This window comes from Astatotilapia calliptera, chromosome 4, assembly GCF_964374335.1.
Source record: "Astatotilapia calliptera chromosome 4, fAstCal68.1, whole genome shotgun sequence".
Lineage (NCBI taxonomy): Eukaryota > Metazoa > Chordata > Actinopteri > Cichliformes > Cichlidae > Astatotilapia > Astatotilapia calliptera.
In genome coordinates, this window is record NC_137425.1 from 34,680,811 (window position 1) to 34,705,746 (window position 24,936).

Sequence of the window (24,936 nt, forward strand, 5' to 3'; positions counted from 1 at the left end):
CCTGCAGTGGCTGTGTGCCTCACAGCTGTGCTACAGGAACAGTTAGAAAGCTAGCTGAACAAATAAACATGCTGCGATCTAAGGGGATGTTTGCTAGTTACCATTGCTACAGTGTTTTGGACTGCTTGTGTTGCTGGACAGTTTGAGCATGAAGGAGTCAGAGCCTTTGATGCTGCAGTCCATCCCTGTAACTGCAGACAGTTGGTCTTGATACTCCTGGGCTGCTTTCTCAAACCTGCACATACAAACATATGCACAGTTGATTACAGCAATGAAACTACATGAATCTATTACAAATGAGTATCTCAGTGAACCATGAGGATAATCGGTTAGTGTGCCAGTCCTTACCGTCCCTCAGCCTGCAGCGCAACCGATGACAACCAGCCCATACTCTTGCCTGAAGTTGAGGCACTCCAACTTGCCAAGCCCTGGATGGCCTCGGGACAATGCAACTCCAACAGAGCCTCCACAAGCAACACCACGGGCACCTCCAGCTCTGGACCCTTTAAAGTCCACAGATCCACAGTTCACCCAGACAGATGACACTATTTATTACCACAGTATTTGTAGGATGGTCAAATGATACACCGCCTAATCTAACACTCAGCATTTGCACAGACAAACAGAACTACTACAGCACTTATTCACAGCACTTCACTCGTTCCACATTTGGTCATGTTACAGCCTCTCGGCACTCATTTTTGGGCAGTTTCTCCCGTTGTTCTATGCAGAACCTCGGTGCACAGCCATTTTCACATCTGTTCAGTTCAGATCAAGTTTGAACTCTGGCTGGGACACTCTCTTGTTATCTTGGTTTGTGTGCCTAGGATTGTTGTCCTGTTGGAAGATGGGATGGTATTGACCAGGTAATAAGCGGTACCTGGTTTCCTCCAGACATGACCGAAGGGTCAGGTCAAAGAGTTCCTTTTGGTCAACTCTAGCGGAGCTGGCAGTTTAAGGTAGAACGCTATGTTAGATTTCTCAGATGTTAAATATGTCATCAGCAAACAGGAAGATGGTCAGTGAACTGAGGAGAAGGGTTGTGCAGCATGGTGACCTCAGCTAGTTAAATCCAGTGGCTAGCATCCTAAGCCTCTGACAGCACTGCAGCTGTGTACTACATTCAGTGCTGATTACTGTAACATGACAAACAAGTGAAGTAATATGAATATTTTCACTGTATATACATCTCTACTACATCTAATACATAGAGGATATTCTACTAACACAGACCTGAGTGCCACTGTTTTTAATCTCTGCAAGCAGATCGAACCCATGGCGAATAGTTACTGCTGGCTGTCCAGACAGAAGACCAACTCTCATCAGTGCCAAGCGGATCCTCGTCAGCCAGTCCTGGCACGTCTGACGGTTCGTGTAGAAGAAAGTCCGAATTCCCTGAGGAGTGGCGAAGAAGGCATGCGTGATCATTTATACAAGTGATTGATTATTAATCAATCGAATAGAATAGAATTCAACTTTATTGTCATTGCACATGCACAGGTACAGGGCAACGAAATGCAGTTTGCATCCATCCAGAAGTGCTTTAGTGATATAGATATATTACAATATATATTAGCAATAATATAGATATGTGAGTATATTACAGAAATGGGTCTATTATGGTATGTTATAATGTACACGGTATGAAGTATGTTGTGAATAAGATAAGATAAGATAAGATAAGATAGAACTTTATTAATCCCTCGGGTGGGTTCCTCTGGGAAATTCGATTTCCAAAAAAAGCACAGCAACGACCGAAGTTACAGTTACAATATGCTATAACTATAAGTATGTACAGGCTATGAACAGGATGAACAATGAATCGTCAATCGATCCAGGACACTAAATCCCAGACAGAAAATAGTTGTTTCAATTTTATTATGTGACATTATAGAGGAGGCTATATGTAAGGTTTAGCAGATTCAATCTTTGACTTAGCCAATCTGTCAGCAATGACAATCACTCCCTGGAGACAAAAGATTAAAAACGCCCTTCATACATTTTGTTTGCACTTATAAATTACTGATAAACTGTGACCCAGTATCTTTTTCCTTTATCACAAAACTCAAGGACACCTGTAGTAATGATAAAACTCTGAGGCTCTATCATCTCCTTTAGTGTCAAAATATTAAACTATTTCATTTTCAAGCCGTGGAGTTTGTCTGCGTACCTTTGGTGGAGCTGTCAGAGCATTAGCACAGCCCTCGTAGGCATTGTACATGAGCTTCTCCAGGTTCTCCAGGTACTGAAGCAGCAAAGTGAGGCGGAGCTGATTTAAGTGGTGACCATCACTGTCACTTCCACTGCCCGCCCAAGCTCCAACATCCTGCTCGGGGTTCAGACTCTGTGCAGCCAAGCTCCGGATCATACCTGCAACAAAGCAGAGAAAATGGTTTGTGTCTGAGAACTTTAGATGAACTGTCCCAGTTTTATTTCTTTACCAGACAGCATCTGTATGTATCTGAGAAACCTCTTCTGGAGGTTACAAAAAAGATCTTGAAAGTAAATGACAATTACTGTGAATGCAGTCACATGAACTCTTCACTTTACCTTCAATGGTCTGGAAGGTGTCCTGAGCTCGACCCAAAGGTGTTCGGAGTTTGGATAACACGGTGAACTGTGCAGCCTCCCACACTGCCCACTGCCATAGCAACACCTCTGTTTTCAGCAGTGCCCGTGTCACCACGTCTGGCTTGCTACCATCTGTACTTCCACGGCCATCCTGTTTCTCAAGGCGTTGGCAGCTGTAGTACAGGCGCTCCAGCCAGGAGTCCTTGCTGTAGATACAGGACATGACCACCTTTATTCATCACAAGTCCTATCCTCCATAAAACCAAGCGTGCATCACAGATCTCCCTTACATTACGCAGACCTGACGTGAATCTCTCACTATAGTTGACTCAAAATCGTCATGATACACACATCTGTGTAAACCCACAGCACGACTACCAAAGATCAAAAATGACCATGAGACTGTAAAACAAAAGACATTCTCAGAGTTCTGTGCAGCTGTCACTGTGCCATTACCCTCCACGGTGCAGGACGCCATATAGGATGAAGCTAATAAGGTCACTGAAGTCCTGGGGGTGGAAAGTGCTGCTCGGAGCATGGCTCATGTGGTGGCGAATGGCCAGAGAGATCTTCCTCATTTCAGGATGGCTGTGGTTACTGTGAACAAGCAATATACACGCATATGTTGAGAACATGCATCCGATCTCCTGATGGGTCACAACTGCGGTTCAAATCTAACACCAACTGTCCCCTAACTATGACAGTGCTGATGAAAGCAATGCCGTTTGTGAGTGTGCAGCTCTGAGAGTCATAGATGAATAGTACAGATTGGTTAAAACACGGAGCTCCCTTTCATACGTTTAATCAAAACTATTTAATTTATTTGAAAAATGGCAGTCAGGCAGGATGCAACAACCTGCACTCACATTAGCTGTGAGACAGCGTTAGCCGAGCAGCTGGTTAATGAATTGGGACCTGCCGGGTTGTAGTTAGACTCAACTCAAGTAATAACTCTGTATAAGTAGTAGTCTGTAGTTATTAACCAGGACCACTTATTGTTCAGACTCGGTACAACCTTAGCTAATCATTAGCCAGACCCACACTCTACTACAGGGGTGGCCAACCAGTCACAATATACACACATTCTGCTCAGCCAGATTTATTGTAAATGTCACACACCAATATGATAATGACTCCTACAGTACTAAAACCACAGGCCAGTCATTTTCAACAATTGTGCGCACTGTCTCACACACACAAACTCTCAGTTCAACCAAGTCCACAAACAAAAATATAATAATCTACAATAGCATTTACTTTTACAATGCATGTTGTTTAATGGGACTTCTGGCATTCCTTGCCTTGTATGTTGACCCAAACATTGACAGTATCTTAAGCGCAGCCCGTTTGACATTGGGGTATTTTTCCATTGGCATACTTTTCCAGAACTCAATGGTCCCTTCCCTTAAAGCAGGTTTCAATTGGTCCTCCTCACAAAGATCGATCATCTCCAACTCAGCCGCAGCTTTATCTGTGACTAGCGAGACTTTCAAACTCTCTGCATTCAATGGGTCGACGAGGAACGTAATGTGTGGCCTTTTCAATTGTAGATCATGGAACCGGGTCACAAAGCTTTCGTGCAAGTTTTCAATCAGCGTTGCATATCTGGCTCTTTGCTTACTCAGGGCAGCGCTGGTGACTTGCCCGCTTGGCTTTTAGCAGAGTGGGAAAATGCGCTAAATCTCCCTTTTGAATATGTGTCTTGAACAGCTTCAGTTTGTTGACAAACGCAAACACACTTTGCACCAGGTCAGGGAGCATTTTTAACTTACCCTGCAGGGTCAGGTTCAGTCTGTCCAAGTGACACAGCATGTCGACCAAAAAGGCCAGATCCATAATCCACTTGAGGTCCGAGAGCTCGGGATAGTCCTTGTCCTTCTTTTCCATAAACAGTTTCACGGCATCCAAAAGCTCAAAGAAGCGAGAGAGTACCTGGCCTTTTGACAGCCACCTCACAGTGCAGTGCAGCGGCAGGTCACCTGGAAGCCCTTGGTCCAGCTCAGCGATGAGATTCTTGAATTGCCTGTGGTTAAGCGCATGTGTGCGGATATAGTTGACGATTTCCATCACAGGCTTCATGACGTTATCTAAATTCAATGATTTAGACACGAGTTGCTCCATGTGGATGATGCAGTGGATGATCCAAAAGTCAGGAATCGTTCGGTCAGCTTTGCACAGCCCCACAAGCCCGTTCACAGATCCCATCATGGCTGGTGCTCCATCCGTGGCTATTGCAGTTCATTTCGTTATGGGCAGATTTGCTTTTTCTAATGCAGCCATCATGGTTTCTTTCACATCTATGCCACGGGTTCTGTCTTTTAATGGCACAATATCCAGGAGCTCTTCTTTGATCACACAATCGTTTGACACAGACTGTGCAAATATTGCCCACTGAGGCTTGTCTTGTATATCACAACTCTCATCCAATGCGACACTAAAATACTCACATGCTTGAAGGTCAGAGTGCAACTGTGATTTAATAGCCGTGTTAATGTCCGATATTCTGTGTTCAACAGTGTGGCGGGACAGTTGGACGTCTGATACCACGCGTTTTAATTTGTCGTTTTCAGGAGACAAGATTTCAACAACGTCACTGAGGCATTTTTTAACGAACTCCCCTTCATCGTATGGCTTTTTAGCCCGTGCAATGTTCCAAGCCAGCTGATAGGATGCGAGCGTTATGGTCTCTGACCGCTTCGTAAATTTTTGGAAAAACTGTATGTGCTGACTTTTCAAAGTGGCCAACTCGTGCTTGCGAAGTGCAGTCCCTTTTGGGTCGATGGTTCTGGTCGATGTTAGCATGGAGTGAGCTGAAGTGGCGCTGAAGATTTGAAGCTTTGAAATGCGCTAATGACGTCTGACATATAAGGCAGAATGGCTTGCCATTGCGTTCAACAAAAAAATATAAACTCTCCCACTCTGTTAAAAACGTCCTGTGTTCATCTTCATATTTTCTTTTTGCTGTGTATTTTTTCCTGCCATTTTAAGGGCAAACTTGCTCCTACTGGGAAACTTTGCGGTATTTTCATCTCACACACATGGCCATTTGATGAAAATACCGTATTGAACTCAAGCGAAGCGAACGTGCACATTTTAAAACAACAACACAAAAAAAAACACAAAACACAAACTTTGATATGAACGTAAGAGCCGCATGAAACCAGGCAAAGAGCCGCATGCGGCTCGAGAGCCGCGGGTTGGCCACCCCTGCTCTACTAGATACAGGAAAACGAGCCAAAGTAACAGCAGGTTTATTGACTGCCTTTCATTAAAGTGGAGCTCAGAGAGTTTAGGCTCTGTATAGCCAGGAGCCAACAGCTGCTGTAGCACCAAATGCTTCATAGCTGGCCCAAGTCTGAACTTGGTGTTTTTTAGTGGTCACAGAGACGGATATATTCTGCTGTATGGCGAATACCACAGCTTTCATCCCAAAGGCAAATTATCCAAAACATTTCATCCTACTGAGCATGAGCCGACGTCAAGAACAAGACTGTGGAGCTTGTTAGTCTATCAGATGCTGGGTGATGCCTCTATATCACACCAGAGCAATCAGGAAGACATCCACTGCTAATAACAGCACATCAACCATGTATATGTCAAATCACGTGAATGAATCAAGTGTGCAGTGGTACAGCTGTGCAGCAAGTCTTACCTCAGAGCCACATCAAGAGGGATTGTCCTGAGAAGTTTACCATAAGCTTGCCTCACCCTCATGGCCGAGTGGACCAACTGCACTCTGCACACATCTGTACACCTAAGACACCCCCAACCCACAACACACAGACACACACACAGAGGCTTTAATACAAGAGAACAAACATTAGGCATCATATGCTTCCATATACGTGCAGGTCAGAAGCAAGCCGTTCACCTCTGCAGCAGCTCAGTAGACAGTGATGAAGAAAGGACCTGTAAAGTGTGGCAGGTCTGGAGGCAGATACCCTGATCTTCATTCAGAGCTGTCCACAGAAAACGAGGACAGCATTAAACATCCTGCTCAGTGGTGAAGCCTGTGTAAAGCACAATTCTGGAGTTTACTCTCACCGTTAGCCAGAATCCCTCTGCAGAACTTGTTGAAAGAGGGCAGGGAAAAGAGGGGGCTGTAGGTGTCCGACTTCTTCATCAGCAGAGAGATCTCCTGAGCCCAGGTGAGAAGCAGTTTCCTAACATACCAACATAAGACTGTTATAATAGCTGTATCCAATATGTTCAATCTGGTTTACAGTCATCGTTAGACAGCTAATGAGTCATTTAGCTAAACAGTGAACATTTAGTGATAAAACACTGAGCTGTGTTTGGTTAAAAATGGGGAGAGAGAACCTGGCCTCGGGGTAAAGATGCTCCCGGGACAGCAGACCTCCAAGAAGACTAAGCAGTGTGCTGAAATGCTTCTTAGTTGCCGTGGTTACAGTACTGATGACAGCACCATCAAACAGAGAGGGAGAAGACGACGATAAGCTGGATGAGATGAAGTGATCGTGCCTGCAAACAGAGACAGAGGAGGTCATCTGATTAGAGAGGCAGCCATAAAACAGGAACATCGAGAGACACTAAGCGTTCCTTCAGTTTGGTCTGGGAGCCAAACCTTCACACAGCTCACAGTTCACTCAAATAATCTTCAGTGACAGAGACAAACTTGACTTTCTTCATTCAGCTAGTTTTACAACACCACCCATATAATATTAATCAGGTTTGGGTTTCCACTGTTACTGTTAGAATGTCCCATGACAACCACTTGGACATCTGCTGCGTGTCCTCCAATGTGGTAACATTTCAACGCTTTAACTTGAAGAGTGGCCGTATAACGACACAGGCCCACCACAGCTGAAGCCTAAACTGCCACAGTAGACGTCCACACCAAACCTGGGTCACAGCCAAGAAACCAGTTGGTCTGAACAGGTAGGACGCTGCACCTGAGGGCCATTCATCCATCCATTTTATTCCGCTTATGCAGGGGCCGGGTCGCGGGGGCAGCAGCCTAAGCAGAGAAGCCCAGACCTCCCTCTCCCCAGCCACCTCCTCCAGCTTATCCGGGGGAACACCAAGGCGTTCCCAGGCCAGCCGAGAGATATAATCTCTCCAGCGTGTCCTGGGTCTGCCCCGGGGCCTCCTCCCGGTGGGACATGCCTGGAACACCTCACCCAGGAGGCGCCCAGGGGGCATCCTTGTCAGATGCCCGAACCACCTCAGCTGGCTCCTTTCGATGTGGAGCAGCAGCTGCTCTACTCTGAGCCTCTCCCGGATGGCTGAACTTCTCACCCTATCTCTAAGGGAGAGGCCAGCCACCCTTCGGAGGAAGCTCATTTCTGCCGCTCGTATCCGCGATCTCGTTCTTTCGGTCACTACCCACAGCTCGTGGCCATAGGTGAGGGTAGGGACGTAGATCGACCGGTAAATTGAGAGCTTCGCTTTTACACTCAGCTCCCTCTTCACCACGACGGACCGGTGCAGCAGCCGCATCACTGCAGCCGCAGCACCAATACGTCTGTCGATCTCCGGCTCCCTCCTCCCATCACTCGTGTACAAGACCCTGAGATACTTGAACTCCTCCACTTGGGGCAGGAACTCATCCCCGACCTGGAGTGGGCACTCCACCCTTTTCCGGCTGAGGACCACGGCCTCAGATTTGGAGGTCTTGATTCTCATTCCCACTGCTTCACACTTGGCTGCAAACCGTTCCAGTGCGAGCTGGAGGCCATCACCTGATGAAGCCAACAGAACCACAATATCTGCAAAAAGCAGAGATGAGATTCTGAGACCACCGAAGTGAAAGCCCTCCGCCACTTGGCTACACCTAGAAATTCTGTCCATGTCATGTCAACCAAGACAGCCTTACAACATCCAGAGCCTTCAGGAACTCGGGGCGGACCTCATCCACCCCAGGGGCTCTGCCACCAAGGAGTTGTTTAACTGCTTCAGTGACCTCGCCCCCAGAGATTGGCGGGTCATCCCCCTCATCCCCAGACTCTGCTTTTCCCACGGAAGATGTGCCAGTAGGATTGAGGAGATCCTCCTTCCACCGCCTGACGATTTCCTCAGTCGAAGTCAGCAGCACTCCACCCGCACTATACACAGTGCAGGTGGAGTGCTGCTTTCCCCTCCTGAGTCGCCTGAATCTCTTCGAGGCGGTCCGAAAGTCTTTTTCCATCGCTTCTCCGAACTCCTCCCACACAGCAAAAAACAAACAAACTGAGGGCCAGGCCACTTCATTGAGTTCATGTCTGGATAGTATTTACGTCCATGATGAAACTACACAGCAGCACTGGAAGAATCCAGAGATGCACAAGGAGACACTTGTACTAAGAAGGTGAGCAGAGTTCAAATCCAGCGAGGTTTCTAATTAGTTTGAAGAAGCAAAATAAAAGCAGAGTCAGAGGCGTTTGCAGATTTTTTCCTTTGGTTTCTTTTTCTGTGCGCCCTCTCAGTAGGATACATACACTGGTAATAACGAAGCTTGGATTTTCTCAAATGGCATTCTTCTGTAGCAACAATTTTTTAGAACAGCCACATCGTTCAGACGATGCAGAGAGCTACGAAACGAAATGATCGTCCCTTTTCAGACAGACAAGTCAGTGGTTTCTGGGGGCATTTTACTCCTCCTCCAGAAGACTTAACACTAGAACAACCAAGGGGATATTCTAATGAACAGGTATATCTGTAACTGCTCGGGTGCCTCTGCACCATCCCTCTGCCCAGGGAGAGTGCGGCACAGCAGGACGCACGACGGATGTAATCCGTGACAATTCTGACCGCGTTGAGGAGGGAAACAAAGAGCTGTCATCGTGGTCGTCAGCGGAGCAGCACACTGGGCCGACGCGGGCTCTCCTGCTCATCATCCGAAAAACCATGAATGTCCAAGCCGATGCCCAACACAGCATCATCTGTGACCGTTAGCGTTCCTGCCTGGTTCCAGCTCATCTTCAGCTAACCCATCAACATATTCCATGTGGTCAGCCCAGCTAAATGCAGGGGCATCAACCAGACACTCCTTGTGTTCGGACTAGGACAAAGCTGGGGCCCCCGTCTTTCCAGGGTCGAGTACCGGAGCTGCAGACAAAACGCACAGGCTTCGGGCTCCGTCAGTGTTGTCCTAGTGTGGACAATCCCCAGGCAGATGGGCAGACATCGTAGCATTTGCTGTCGTGCAAAGAGAAACTGAACCTCTGAGGACAGGGTGGACAGTGCAGGCAGCACTAACTGCACGGTGGAGGCTAACACCAACACGGACAGTTAAGCCAACCTAACTAGGAGCAGCCCGACTCAGTGAGGTGTAAGAACTGAGGGTGACTGTGATGACGGGGGTATATGTGCAGGTGGGTCTTAAAGGCATGAACAAAGCTTCCTTCAGCCAGGACACGTGGGGGCGTGATATCTCACACTCGTGTGTTGTACTGAGTGAATCGACTGAAAGGGAGCTTCAGGATTCTTCAGGATAACGGCTCTAATTCAGCATTACTATGACGGTGAGCAGCAATCAGCAAAACAACTGCTTCTACTCATAATAACAGCAGTTACAGTTGGTGGTGGAAGATCTAGAAGGGAAGGATTTTGGTAAAAGGACTTGTAACGGTGGCATCTGTTACAGCACCTAGCCTGAGGAAAAGATGGCCTGTTCTTTCACAAGTGTGCACAAAGGCACACCGCATGTCTGCTTGGTTTATACACCTGTTGCAAGTGGACTGAAAACACCTGAATAAAAAGATTAAGAGGGGTGGCCCGTCCCTTTTGTAGTGCATGTCTGCATAACTGAGAATGCTGCAGTGGACAGCAGTGATTCTGTTCACAGTACATGTGGGTGTATTACCTGGTGCAGTGAGAGTACAGGGAGTAGAGTACGGTGTACTGGATAGCAGGGTAGTAGACAGCCAACTCAGAGTGGACCAGCATCAGATTGTGACTTAGAAGAGCAAAGACTGTCGGCGACAAGGCCCACATCTAGATAGAACACACAGAAAACCACTAATGAACCAAAAGAAGATGCGGACACAGACCATGGACTGAATCTTGTGGCGGTGCAAACATTGTCACATCGAAGTGCTGGGTCATACATTTGAAGAGGTGAAATCTTAAAAACGTGAAACAATTGCACGAGCGCTGCTGATTGGCTGAGGAAGAATAAAGTAGTCGTGGTAAACCAAGCCCCTCTGGGGTTGTTGGTGCTTCGATTCTGAAGTACAGTGTGTGTGTGGGGAGTGTGATTGTGTACTGTGTGCATTCCTGTGTCTCCCCATGTTGTGTGAGTGTGAGAGTATTTGTATGTATGTGTGCCTGAGGGTGGGAATGCATGCAGGCCAGGTGCTACACTCCACCTATCTTACAACATCTCAGGCTCCTCGTCCCTGCTGTGGTCCTCCTGGGGCTCTCGTGCTCTGGGGGGCCTCTGGGGCCCGGGTGTCCTCCATGCCTGCTTCGTGTCCTGGGGGCAGGGCTGTTATTTATGCATATATTGGTTGTTGCTGTGGTTTCACTGTTTCTTTCCGTCAGCAGGTATTGACGCAGATTCTCACCGTTGTTTCCTCCTCCCCATCTTTCTCTCTCCCCTTCTGTTTAACTTTTTGCCCACTTTCTCTTCTTTCTTCTTTTCCATCCGCGGTCTAGTCCGTTAGGATTTTGATAACTCAAAATAAAAACACTAATAAACTAAATAAATAAAATATGACTATCAAGTGGTCCATTATTGGATTTGCTATAATGGTCCACTGGGGAAAGTAAATCTTTTGGGCATTTTTTGGCCTTAAGAGAACAACTCTAACAGACAGGCAAAAATACATTGTTGGCCTCCTATCTGCAGTACTGTGACATCATCCATCCATCCGCTTATCCTTTTCAGGGTGCGGGGGGCGCTGGAGCCTATCCCAGCTGTCATAGGGCGAGAGGCGGGGTACCCCCTGACAGGTCGCCAGTCTGTCGCAGGGCCAACACACAGGGACAGACAACCATTCGCACTCACATTCACACCTTTGGGCAATTTGGATTAATCAGTTAACCTATCCCCACAAGCTGCATGTCTTTGGACGGTGGGAGGAAGCCGGAGTACCCGGAGGGAACCCACGCAAACACGGGGAGAACATGCAAACTCCACACAGAAAACTCGATGGTGGAATTGAACTCAGGACCTTCTTGCTGTGCGGCAACAGTGCTAACCACCGTGCTGCCCTACTGTGACACACTGTGTTAACTTTGTGAGTGTGACAGAATGAAACTGTGAGGAATATCAGCATGGCTGTCATGCAGACACTGAGTGATGAACCCAGCAATGACGCATGTCCCAAAATGCGTTACAGGAACATATCTTTAGATGTATTAATGAGTGTAAAGTTAATATGAACCTTTTACCCCACCAGTCACACCAAAGGAAGTACTGCGACATTATTACAGTGCTACTGTGATGTTTAACAATAGACAACGGCTCACCCCAATCAGAGAATTCTTGGTGTTGCCAATGGTGGTAAAGGTGCTGAGGTTGAAGATGATGGTGAACTGGGCTTTTTCTGGCGGTAGGGTGAGGGGAGCAAAAGCAGGGTGCTGGATATTAGGGCAGAGGGTCCCTGGTTCCAGGGGACCCAAAGTCTCCATCAAGCTGTTGAGACCACACGCCATCTCGCCCAACACCATTTTATAAGCTGCCTCCAGTGTTGGGATGTTTTTCAGGCTCAGCAGCGCCTGGTACACACCGTGGACAGCTGACATGACCTGTGCAGGGAGCACATGGACAGGGATTACACTCATCAACACAGAAAATCTTCAAATTATTTTCACTCACCCAACCTACGAATGAGCCAAGAGTCTATATAACTGACCTTCATGCATGTTCCTGCTCTGATATATATGCAACATGTTTTTCTTGGTAGAATCTTAGCTTGTTTCTAAGGTGAAGGCCTTTTGCATTAGCGAGCCACTTGGGTTCAGTACGTTGCCCGAGGATATTTGGTATGCAGACTGGAGCGGCCTTGGATTGAGCCGCCGGTGTATTAGATGTGTAAAATATATGCCAAGCCCATTAAGGTGGTACAGGAACACTGAGTGAAGCCAAACCTCTTTCTCTTGATGAAAGCGAAGCTTCAGCAGCTGGGAGTCTGGTGCCAACAGCTTCTCTACAAAGGACACGGGCAGCTTGGTGTTGACCTGGTCTACAATCTGAAAGGCAACATTAAAAAATTCCTCACACAACGTCAAAGTCAGGCTTGCTAATTGTTTAGACCGTCACAGAATTTTCCACAAGTTGTAGCAGTCCCAGATTTAACTTTAATCAAAGGTTTATCAGAATTGGACAATTTACAGCACTCGACAGCCAGACTGGTAACTGCCACAGAGGGGAGGGGGCACGGTAGGGACTAAGAATGTGTGGGGGTGGAGACAGGGGGCTGTTACAGGAAATCACAATGTTTAGTGCAGAAAAGGACAAAAACTGGTATCTGCAACACAGACTGTAAGAAAGCTGCCATCAGCTCAATTATAATCATAACAGGTCAAACTACAGCATCAGTGTAGACTTTGTCAGTCAGGCTGTGAGCATACAAATGAACACATCTTATTCTATGAGTACATATAAAACCCGTTAGGTGACTGTACCAGAGTGAGGAGATTGAGCACTGCCAGGTTGTAGTCTGGGCCACAGGCCTGGCAGCAGTCTAGCTGGTCTAGACCGTAGGCAAGGACAGCATCCATCAGCTGCCCACAGGGCTCTACACTGGCCAGCAGCACACCCACACACTCATTCCCTGCAGTGAGAACGGCCTCAGAGAACTGCACCTGCTTTGCCACAGTCACACAGGCCAGAACCCGGTTAAGAACCTTTGGAAAGATCAGGAAACAGAGAACAGTGACTAAAGTGATGAAGCCCAGACTGCGAACTTCACAGATTGTAATAATAAAACGTATTAGAGACCACAGAAACGTTTTGTAACCGATTTGAAGTGTAAAGAAATATTTGGCTTATCCTGTATACGCTGACTGCCTTGCTACAAATCTGCATCTTTCTTTTAACGGTCAAATTCACACGTGAGAAAAGTTCAATGTGCAGAAAAAAAAGAATGAGCCTAAATGTCCACGAGGCTCAGTTACTCCGAGTTATGTAAAAAGAAGGTGCACTAAATTCTGATGTTCTGCTTGTTGTGGCTAAAATCAATATCTGTGTCCAACCTGTCATTATCCAACTACCACAGCACGTTGTGTGCACACTTCAGAGGAACGTCTTATTGACCAGCTGCTCCTCAGGCTTTCTTAGAACAAACTAAATACTACTGGAAAATAAGGCACTGTGGTCAATATAGTGTGTATTTAAGTACTTCATCAAAGGAAACCTGGAAGATGTGCTCCTTTTACCAACAGCACAATGTTCTCAATGCATTTTAACAGTAAGTTATTTCCAAACTGCGATCCACATTTGTCAGTGAGTGCTCTCCAGATCTCCTGTTTGGTTGTCAGAGGTGCAGCTCTTACGTCTGTCACGTAGACTTCAGTAATAGGAGGTCCTCTGAACGGGCTGAATCGCTCTCCGATGCTGCGGACCACTGTGCTGAAAACTCTCAGCAGGGCTGCCAACTTGGGCAACGACACTGAGGGAGGGGGGATATCTTCATCGAGCACCTCTCCTGAGACCACGTGGCTCAGATCCTAAAGAGAGCAAAGAGTCAGCCAAGCACGAGACAAACATAGCCATTAGCTCTATGGGGCATCATTTAATTTTTATTATCTGGTAAGAGAATCCAATTTAATACCATCAAGGATCTTTGAGGGTTTCCAGTCTGAGCATAAACTGGACCCAAACACACTGGTTCCAGTTTGTTGCACATTTAAATAAAGCCTACTGAACAGTATAAGGTGCAGTGAAGTCTAGAGACTTAAATTTAGCTGATCTACAGCAGACCGCCCGTCAGGTCAGCACCGCAGCGAGTCCTTTCCCCGGGGTCTGAGCTTCAACATGGCTCATTCACCACAGAGGTTTGGGCTTTTTCCAACAGTACTTGTGCTCACTCTTTACCATACTTGCCAGTACTGAGCACGGCTGAAGACCTAACATACATCATTCAAGTACAAGTGGTCAGACCGAACTCCCAGGGAGGGATCTAACAAAGCAAACCAGTTCTGGAAGCAGCTCACAGGTGACACAGAGACCACCTGGGACACGGGCCGGGTTAAACTCAGTACTGCAGGTACCTGGCTGCTTCTCGTCACTGCACCTTCTAAATAAGTATAACTGGCTGAGAGGCTCGGTGACGTCACCTCGGCATATGCTTCCATATCCTCCAAGAACTGTCCCAGCAATGTGGTGGAGAAGGTCAGGTCGGCCACCCAAAACTGCTCCAGGCTCTGTAACCAGCCTAAGCACAGACAGGGAGAGCAGAGCTGCAGGTAAACGAGCTGAACTGGATTTGTGTTTACACATCAACCCACCCATCCAAACACATGACCCACCGCTCCTTCAAAACGTGCCGGGAGAATCACTGAGAACTTTCCAAGCCCAAAGAATATACAGCATGTACATCTTTAACAGTTTTATTCATAAAAAATGAATAAAAAGAACAAACTGTAGAGTTTAATGCTACTCTGGGCCATGAAGGACAGACCGTGTAAACTCATGAGGGCTGGAGAGACAGGGCGTGTGGCTGCTGCATTTTGCACAAGTCTAAGGCTGCGTTCACACTGCAGGCGAAAGCGCATCAAATCCGACTTTTCTGACCCTCTGCGACCATCTATCCCATCATGGTGACAGTGTGAACGGCACAAATCCGATATTTTCAAATCCGACCTGGGTCACTTTCGTATGTGGTCCTGAATCCGACACATATCCGATGTTTTAGAAAGCGACTGCTGTTTGATGGTCATGTCGCATTAAATCCGTCTTTTACGTCACTGACACGAGACAGACGCCAATTATCAGCGCCGGAGAAGACATCGCGAACGCTTCCTGGCCATCCAGTGTAGATGTTGGGAAGAGAGCGTTGGAGAAACGTGAACATTTTATTTGTACTGTATAATCTGCAGATTCTGACAGAAACCTGCAGCTGTCCTTTGAAGCAGCGCTCCTCTAAAACATCAATAATGATCGTTATAAAGTTAGTTTGTAAAAAACAAAATAACTTTATAACTTAAAGCAAAATTGGGAAACGTAAAGTCCGAAGTCTTTATATTAAGGCCATCAGTCAAACAATAGTTTGTTCTGGGTGTAAACAGAGCGTGCTGTGTGTGACGTCTTCTTTTGCACATGCGGGCACTTTGAGCGTTCACACTAGAGCGCGTTTGCTGTCGCATTTTATTTGTAGTGTGAACGAGCAGACAAAAAAAATCGGATTTGATCAAATAATCGGAGTTGAGCATCAAGACCTGCAGAGTGAACGTAGCCGTAGTGTTTTCCCACTGATGTGTATTAAAACACTATTATAATAATCCAAGTCTAAATGTCACTCGTGATATTCCTCCAGCGGCAGCAGCAGGACTGGGGGACCTTGTTTTATCTCACAGGTGTGCCAATAACAAATCTCTTTTATTCAAATATATTTTTATAAGTTTCTTAACATCCATTTGTAAGGTTGGAGAGCTTTGCTGAATGCTTTGATGTTACTGCTGATGGAGCCGTGAGTCAGCAGCAGAACAGGTCTGCACTCATCGAGTGCTTTGAATAATTCAATTATAAAGACAGTCTCTACAACTTCTGATCATTTAACGCAGCACCATAGCATGCTGCTGTGTTAAACACTGTAAATGTGTTTCACCCACATTTGCAGCTAAAAGCAGAGCTGCAATGCAAACATGTTTAGGAGCAGCTTCTGAACAACATCAAGCCCCCACAGCTGAGTTCAGTAAAAGACACAGCAGCGCTGTTTCTGTGATCACCACTGAAACCTTCACTTGGAAAACCTGACATGAAGACAATTAACCTCGAGCCTTCCATGAAGACAGAGTAAAGGTACATTTCTCATAAATTAGTTCAGATTGTGTATACATCTTATTTTATTTGACATAATTCATTAAAAGAGAGAAAAGAAAACATTTTCCTGGAAGTAGCAGAAAAAAAATCTAAATCTGAATATAATGATGCTTCTGTGTTAACAGTCATTTTTGTTATGTGCACATAGAACTTAATGTTATGTTATTTATCCGTAACTATTGTTGCGATTCATTACAGTCTGTTTAAACTGTACTGTTTGCTGCACTGCGGCTGCTGAGAAACAGTACTTGGTCTCAGGCTGGGTAAATACGAAATGACAATGAACTCCTGAGTACTAACGATGCACTCACTTTGCAAATGAAAACACACAGCTCTCCTCTGCATAAGCTCAGGATTAGTATCAGTGACACTGGCCCTGTATGTACAGTATCACACAGCACTGGGAGTAGCTTTCCTTCTTAATGTGTCCATGAACGCAAACATTAAGGCTGTCATTTCTGGTCTCTGAATGTTTGCCTTCTTCTTTTAATCTAGGGTACTGGCCAAGTAGCACGCTTGGTCCGTACATTTAAACAGCTGCAATAGAATCTAAACTAGAGGTACAAAGGGGGTAGAAACCACTGCTCGGTGTTTCAGGGTGTGAGGCAGGAGGAATCCCAGTGGTGGCAGGGAAATGTGTGGACATGTTGCTCCCGTTTTCTCATGAACCTTTTCAATGCTCGTCCTTCCCACTGGGTTATAAATAAGCCTGCTGATGTCAAACAGCTGCAGAAGTACTGCCCGCTAACATGCGCTTACTGACCTGAGACTTGCTGGGTGAGTGCCTGCTTCTGTGTGTGGTCAATGTGCCAACCCACCAGGATGTCCACAGTGTCCTGTGAGACAGCAGAAGACATCAGGACAGTGGCTGGAAAGATCAGAGATGCTGTGATCTGAACACAGTGCACCTGTTGGTCTCAGCCATGGAACAATACTCACCCTGAAGTTGGTGCTGAAGACATGTGGGTAGCAGTGTGCCACCTGAAGAATACATTTGACACTTTGACAAAGCAGCTCTGGAGTGTCCACGTTTTCAAGGATGGACTGCAGATTGCTCATCACCATCTGAAACACACAGCAGGCCCCATCTACAGTACATCTCTGCAGGGCTTTGCTATACACGTCTATGTGATGTGAAAGTATGATATGGCAACTGGTTAAAAATTGACCAAAATATGATAAACATCCCTGATAGAACGTGTGTTTACTATGCAACAACACTGCACGGCTCTTTGAAGATTGTTACTGTAGCTACTGTCAAACTAAACTGCAGCTCTTAATTCAAACTGACTGAAAGCAATACCCACTGCCACGGCACTGGCTAACAGCAACCAACCTTATGCATGGTGTGAATTTCAGTGCAGGTGCTGTGAATAGTTTAACAGATTACTATCAATAAGCCTGAACAACACTCTCTCTGCAAGACTTGCACTCCCTCTGCTGTTCCAGCACTAGTGTACGCAGGCATGTAACATACACCTACATCTTACATCATCATCATCAGTAGTATAAATGCAGGCTAACTGGCCCTGGGTATCTGTAGCCTGAAGCTGTAACAGTGAATAGCTGCATGGTGCTGATGCAGAGACAGGTCAAAATGAACCGGACAGATAGAGTTGTACTCGTGAAAAGCATCAGGCCGTGTCTTTACCTGCATAATGTGAGAAAAGGCCTTCCTCTCCCCAGCAGCCTCCAAAGCGCGCTGTGCTGCCACCAGGTACAACAGCTTCACCTCATCACGACTGCTTGAATTGAACTTGACAAAGAGCCACTTGAAGATGCGCTCTGCCTCATAGCTGAGTACGGTGCACAGGATACCAAGGCAGGCTGCAGCATCCTGACGCAGCTCCCACAGCATCTTACTGCTAAAAACATCAACACAGGAAAAAAAACAACTTTAGAGCGGCCTGACTATTATTTCGATCGGCTTGGATGGACAGCGTCGGTGCACAGCCATGACTCTTCAACCCTGATCGCTCAGACTTGCCACGCAGGAAGCTCTAGGAAGAGTCCTGGTGGTTCCAAACTTGTTCCACATATGGATGATGGAGGCCACTGTGCTCCTTAGGACCTTCAGTGATGCAGAGACGTCCTCAGATCTATACACTCCTACCTCAGAGGTCTACAGAGCACTCCCTGGACTTCATGGCTGGGTTTGTGCCCCGACACTGTCAAATATGCGACCTTATATAGACAAGTGTGCACTTTTCCACATCATGTTCAATCAACTGAATTCACCTCAGATGAACTCCAACAGAGTTGAAGAATGATGTGACAGATGATCAGTGGAAACAAGAAGCACCTGAGCTACATTTTGAGGGTCATGGCAACAAAATAACAACCTCAAATATAACCTTCGTCATTATGGACCATTTCATTGAATATAGAGGTGAAAACTGAATGTAATTCATTTTGGAAAAAGGTTGTAACCTGACAAATATTTGAAACAAACTTCTGTAATAATTTCTATTAAACAGTAGAAAAAAGAACAAGCACCAGCAGCTGACTTTAGATTGAATGCGCAGAGAGCACAGCCGGAGTCCTAATGATTAATGCAAACTTTGGTGGGGACCGGTTAGCACAGTACGGTTCGCTGCTCCGTGTCCGATTTTTCCATGTTAGGAATAAATAGTAGGATTTAAGATGGCAGCAATGCATCTGCAAGGATGCCAGCTGCCGTTAAACACCAAAGAAGAAGAAGAAGCAGCAGCAGCAGCAGTCCCCGGTACCACAGCTGTGTCCAAATTCGGGGGCCGCATCCTTTGGAGACCGCATTTGTAAGCCGATTAAGTCACAGCGTGGCCCACCATATCCCAGAATTCATAGCGCGGCCCAGCTAATTCCAGTTCCCAACAATGGCGGCAGCTACTTAGTTTTAATATTACTCTTATTATTCTTTCTGGGTCGCAAAATGAACATTTAACATATTTTCAGAATGTAGCTGTGTAAACTTCTAATATCTGCTCAGTTTATCAAGACAACACATATTTTCAAAAGTGCGCCGACGTTTTCAGAGCCATCTGTTACCCACTAGCTCGATAGCTGACCGGGAGGTCAAGGGTCACTAGAGCCGGTGAAAACAGGGGATTCCCGGCACATCATTTTCAAACCCCCCGGAGTTCTTTCCCTACTCAGGTTAAACATGATATATGAGTCACTCAGATAACTTAAAAATGTTGTTGTTTGGCTTTGTTCAGTGTTTTATTTGTTCCTGAGTAAATCGGTTTGGCTGAGATTAAAGTTACAGTTTGCACACAGCTGATTAAACGGTTAACATTGAAAGTTTAATAAACTCTCATCTTGTCTTTATTGTTAGTTAGCACAGACCTTAAACACTTCCAGCTGTAAGCTAATGATAGTTATATAAGAGCAGATGCTGCTGGTGCAACAAGCTGTACGTTTTACGCCCAATGGATGATGATCCGATTAGTCGCTTGTGGCAGCGCTACTGAGCAACAGTCTGAGTTTATGTGAATATTTTAATCTCCTTTCTATTTCTACAGCCCTGAGTTATTGAAACTTCCTGTACTGCCAATGAACCCACGCACCCAGCATCCTCTTACCTCTCATTTAAAATGTCATTCAGAGTGCTAAGGATGGTGTCCAATTGTTTGACCAGAGTCTGTGGAGACAAGACAGAAGTCATTAGGATTACACAGTCTCACTAGTTACTCACTGTTTATCGAACTACAGTCCCCTTTATGTATCAGTCACATCTAGCTAGCTCAGGCTCATATTATAGCAGCCTTCACATCAAAATATGTCTAAACAATCATGTTGCTAGGCAACTCAGTGCATGCCAGTAGTTGTTTTACGTTAAAACTAAAGCCCCCTGCAGCGCTGCAGGTAAAAGCAGTCATAATGTTTTTGTCCTTTGTTCTCACACACCTCAACATTCAGTATTTAATGAAAAAGCCCATTTTAGGAAAAGCCAGGAAAACTGAGACGATAGGGTTTTATCTTAACACAGTTACAGGCCCGAGGGTCAAAGTATTCATAAATACATGAGTACTAGAGCCTACGAAGGACCTTTAGGTAAATCAACAGTCCAAGCTGGTCAGTTGGGGTGGCTGTAGCTCAGGCGGTAGAGCAGGTTACTGCTGATCTACTGATCGGAAGGTTGGTGGTTCAATTCCTGGCTTCCCCTAGTCTGCATGCCAAATATTCTTTGGCAAGATACTAACCCCAAACTGCTCTCTGATGCATCCATCGGAGTGTGAATGTGTGTGACTGTTAGCTAGAAAACACTTAGAAAAATGTGCTTTTGCGAATGGGTGAATGCACAAGTTGTATAAAGCGCTTTGAGTGCTCAGAAGAGTAGAAAAGCGCTCTATAAGAACCAGTCCATTTACCCTCACAGTGTGTGCTGGGAGAAGTAAATATGTAAACACATCGTATAATGTATTCCAATACAGTTTGCTGCACCCTGTGAGTGTGACTATAGTGACGTTGCTGGCTATCACGGATTGAAACACCAGGAAAGTAATCTGACTGACCCCTCTGCTCTCGCCATGGCTGATGAATTCCTTCAGCTGTTTGATTGTAGCCAGCCTCCGGTCACGATCATCTTCCCTGGAGACTCGGCGCAGGAGGTTGGCCAGTCGAGACTCCTCTGAGTGAGCCATTCCTCTGTCTGCAACGACATCCCGACACTCCGAGTGAACACACATGATCCCGCTGCAGCTACACCAGTATATTAGAAAAAACTAAACTACAACCACAGCTGGAGTTCCTCAGCATCATTTCAGAAGTATATAGATGTAACTACTGCAGAAAACATGTTGGGAACATGCTCTTTAGACACAAGCTGTTAATTAGCTAGTCAGAGCCTAGTGTTCCCATGAAAACTGGGTAGGAACTGCAAGGAAACCTAAATTTAAGTCTTAATACCATTTCTCCACTTGTGTTAGAGTGGAAACTTCAGTTAACCAAACCTGGCATTACCTTTTTCCAACTGTCAGTGAATGACTCAGGCAAACCCGATCTGAACACAACGCGAGCTTATTTTTATAAGCCAACTCCTTTGAACCTGCGTTGAACGTGTGCTTCTGCATGCATTTGCTGCACCACTTACCCTGCGATTTCCTCATGTCCTTTGAAGCTAGAGCACGGTTTCCATGCTTAAAAGGAATCAAATCCGTTGTCAAGTCATCTGGCCTCAGCTCTTGCCCCAGCGACTTCCAATCAAACGTAGTATCACAGACACCTTGACCAGCTTCATATCCACCTAAGAGACATTTCATAGAAAGGCCAAGTACGCATAAGCTGCACTATTCAAATACAATGTGTGTTTGTCCATGTAAACAGCCTGTTTTACAACTTGGTTTAACCAACAAGTCAAAGAGGAGCTGACCTGCAGAAGGCTCACGACAGAAGATAAATCATTCTTTTCAACATTTCACTTTAATTAGAAATCTGCATCTTTGCTTCTTCGTTTGTCTTTAGACGGGTCAGTGACTAGAAATGAAAATCTGCAGTTAACATGAATGATGGGAGTTTAACTTGAAATTTTGACCCTGAAACTGGAAAATGTTGAAAGTGGGGCAAAAAGCTTCCTTTTTGGGTTATTTTCAGCCAAAGTCTAAGTAAGAAGTAAGAGTTTCAGCTTAACCACAGGCCTCACCCTCTTCCTGATGGGTATCTGCAGCAGCATAGACATTACTGGGCACTGCTGGCTGTTCAGGGCAACTGGAGGCCAACACGTCGTACAGTGGTCCTGAACCAAACTCTCTAGACTTCACCTCGTCCTGGCTGGATGACACACTGTTAACTCTACGGATAAAACAAACACAGACAAAAGAAAAAGACCACCAATGTCACAGCTGACTCTTGATCTAACTCTGAACTCATCCCATTACTACCAGTTTAATACTAATGAATGTCACAGTTCAACTGGAAAGTTTCAGCGCGTGACTAATGAAACTTTCAACTGTAATGACACCACAGGTTGGAGCGTATGAGCTACAGGTGTACTTCAGTGATTCAAGCAAGTGCCACTGCTCAGCAGTTCTTTTTGTCTGGGAGTCGATCATTGCTAAAGCATGACCTACAGAAACATGTCACCATCTGTAAGCAGGGGTACAGCTTTTACACTGTGTGCTCCTTCTCTCTGCCCAATCACAGGTGGTGAGTGTTCTGTACAGGTAAACATCAAACTAGTCTCCAGATGAGTCGGTGTAAAGTAAAGATAAACCACGAGGGACTGCATGAAAAGCATTTGGTGCATATTCCAACTTATTGGGCAACTTTAAGGGTAAACAGTCTATTGCATTTTTAATACAGCAGAGGGAACAACTGCATTAATCACATGGTATAATACTTACATCACATCATGGCATACTGTTAATCAGAAAGAATACAAACAAAAATAATCAACACAAACTTCATCATTTCGCTATTGCATCCTCTCACAAAACATGAAGTGTTGCTTCGACATTACTGGTTGACTCTAAGCTTTGAAGCTTGCAGTATTAGTGCCAGCTTAAACGCCATCGTTTAATCATTAACAGCAACATTTAAATCTCACTTAGCCAACTAACCAGAAAAAGTCACTAAGGATGGCAAATGAAGCAAGACACCAAACAAAATAAAAACACACTAAAGCAGGAAGTAAAAATAAACTATTTAGCTGGCAATTCTGTGCATGAGGTGCAATGCTGCTCAGTAACAAGGCCTACATGGTAACTGCACTGGTTCTTATATTACAGTGTTTTACTCTACTGGAGCACTCGAGGTGCTTTATACAGCATGCCTCATTCACACACAGATACTCCGATGGATGCATCAGAGAGCAACTTGTGGTTAGTATGTTGCACGAGGATTAATTTGGCATGCAACCTGGAGTAACTGGGATGAAACCACCAACCACCCAGTTAGGCGATGACCTGGTCTACCTGAACTACAGCCACGCCAGAAATGAAAGGCTAACATTAGATTAGTTTAATGCCCAAGAAAGAACTGATGAACAGACTGTCATTTTTGTTGTCATACTACTTTAATCGTTTAGAAATTCTTTGCAAACAGATGCAAATCAGGCCTACCCCCACCCCTACTAAAACAGGAGCAATAACCTGCTGCTGAGCCCAGTCTGCAGTCTTCATTTAGCGTGTGACTACAACAACAGGCACCTGACGCTGTTCACACGTCTCACACACACCCAAAATACCCTGGGTCGACACGGGAGTATGGAAACATGGATCCCGTCTCTTACAGAAAGCTGCAGTGAGCCGCATTTCAAAACTAAGCGAGGCCTTCGGGCAGCTGCCACGCTCACAGCCAGCAATGACATCTCCTCTTTTACTCATTGCCCAGTTAGTTATTATAACGCCAACAGGTTAAAAAACCAACACCATCGTACACCTCTCTGTGAAGAAGCTGTAAAAAACGTATCCGGAAGTTATCTGAGGAGTTGATAACATTGCTTTGGGTAGTCTTTCCCATTAGCTAACCATATGTAGCCAGCGCGAAGACCCACAGCTCACAAACACTTTGAGCTACCATGTGTTTCATTTTAAATATCGCTCATCAGTAAAATACATAAAAGATCAGTATTATTTTTTCAACTGGCGTGCTTTTGTACCAAAGCCTCACAGTTGATTAGCCATTAGCGTTAGCTTGTTAGCAGCGACAGTCCACGACACAGGCTCGTCACAAGCAAGCCCTACGTTTACCGTGGGTGAGTCTATACTGCGTAAACAAGATGCTTTTATGGTTTTCAAGACAGTGCAGTTACGGTCTGTTAGTATTAAGCGTTTAAGCACAAACAAACAGTGCTTCCCTTCCATGTGGCCCCAGCTGAACACAACAGCGAGCCGTAGGCCCACAGAGCACCAACCTGGACTGCCAGTCGTTCCAGTGTGGCCGCAGTTTGTGGGCGCCGCTGAGCCGAGACCCTGTGGCTTTACGGCTCATTACCTTTTAGAGCGCTGCATGACCTACTGTCAGCGGTAACTTATCTCTCCGCAACGTTACTTTTCTCTATTATGCTTTATCAAACCTCACAAATAGGTTAGCAACTTCTTGTTACAGCTAGCTTACGGCACTCCTTCTTCTTTATGTTTTTTTGGCAGTTGTCAAACCAAAGAACGTGCATTACCGCCACCTATCCGGATTCTAAGACAATTACCCAAAATTCTTAGGACCAAATTCATTTGCCTGAATAAATGACAATATTACATTATTGGATACGTTTGCAGAAAGTCTCGTACACTTGAATCTGTGTCTACGCCACATGTTTATTCTTTGGCTATTTGGCGTATTATTTAAACTGTGATCAAAGCTGAGCGATGATATAAGTGACACATCTCTCCTGTTTCTTCTGTATCCATAATCCTAAGCAAAGGAATTTACTACTACTAATAATATCTTTAGTGTCAAAAAAATCTGATGCAAAACTGATGCAACCCTATGACTGCAAACATCTTTAAAGGCCTTAA

At 45.5% G+C, this 24,936-nt stretch overlaps 1 protein-coding gene across 5 annotated transcripts in view; it reads right to left on the minus strand.

The window, feature by feature from the left end:
* The window catches only part of smg1 (SMG1 nonsense mediated mRNA decay associated PI3K related kinase), a 57,834-nt gene extending 33,282 nt beyond the window's left edge, over positions 1-24,552 (minus strand). For 4 of the 5 annotated variants that reach the window (XM_026186269.2, XM_026186267.2, XM_026186268.2 and 1 more), the window contains exons 1-24: positions 24,336-24,552; positions 22,125-22,273; positions 21,576-21,728; positions 20,998-21,134; positions 20,065-20,123; positions 18,153-18,366; positions 17,441-17,566; positions 17,265-17,337; positions 14,797-14,894; positions 14,014-14,187; positions 13,144-13,365; positions 12,607-12,708; positions 11,986-12,264; positions 10,376-10,506; positions 6,892-7,053; positions 6,616-6,734; positions 6,443-6,530; positions 6,224-6,325; positions 3,028-3,168; positions 2,551-2,777; positions 2,171-2,370; positions 1,234-1,395; positions 349-503; positions 102-235 (exon numbers count right to left, since the gene is read on the minus strand). In XM_026186269.2, coding sequence (XP_026042054.1) covers positions 102-235; positions 349-503; positions 1,234-1,395; positions 2,171-2,370; positions 2,551-2,777; positions 3,028-3,168; positions 6,224-6,325; positions 6,443-6,530; positions 6,616-6,734; positions 6,892-7,053; positions 10,376-10,506; positions 11,986-12,264; positions 12,607-12,708; positions 13,144-13,365; positions 14,014-14,187; positions 14,797-14,894; positions 17,265-17,337; positions 17,441-17,566; positions 18,153-18,366; positions 20,065-20,123; positions 20,998-21,134; positions 21,576-21,728; positions 22,125-22,273; positions 24,336-24,412 — 3,484 coding nt within the window. In that variant the 5' untranslated portion in view covers positions 24,413-24,552. The remainder of the gene's footprint in view (positions 1-101; positions 236-348; positions 504-1,233; positions 1,396-2,170; positions 2,371-2,550; positions 2,778-3,027; positions 3,169-6,223; positions 6,326-6,442; positions 6,531-6,615; positions 6,735-6,891; positions 7,054-10,375; positions 10,507-11,985; positions 12,265-12,606; positions 12,709-13,143; positions 13,366-14,013; positions 14,188-14,796; positions 14,895-17,264; positions 17,338-17,440; positions 17,567-18,152; positions 18,367-20,064; positions 20,124-20,997; positions 21,135-21,575; positions 21,729-22,124; positions 22,274-24,335) is intronic. The other variant, XM_080300531.1, reaches the window with a different exon arrangement.
* Between the last annotated feature and the right edge of the window lie 384 nt (positions 24,553-24,936).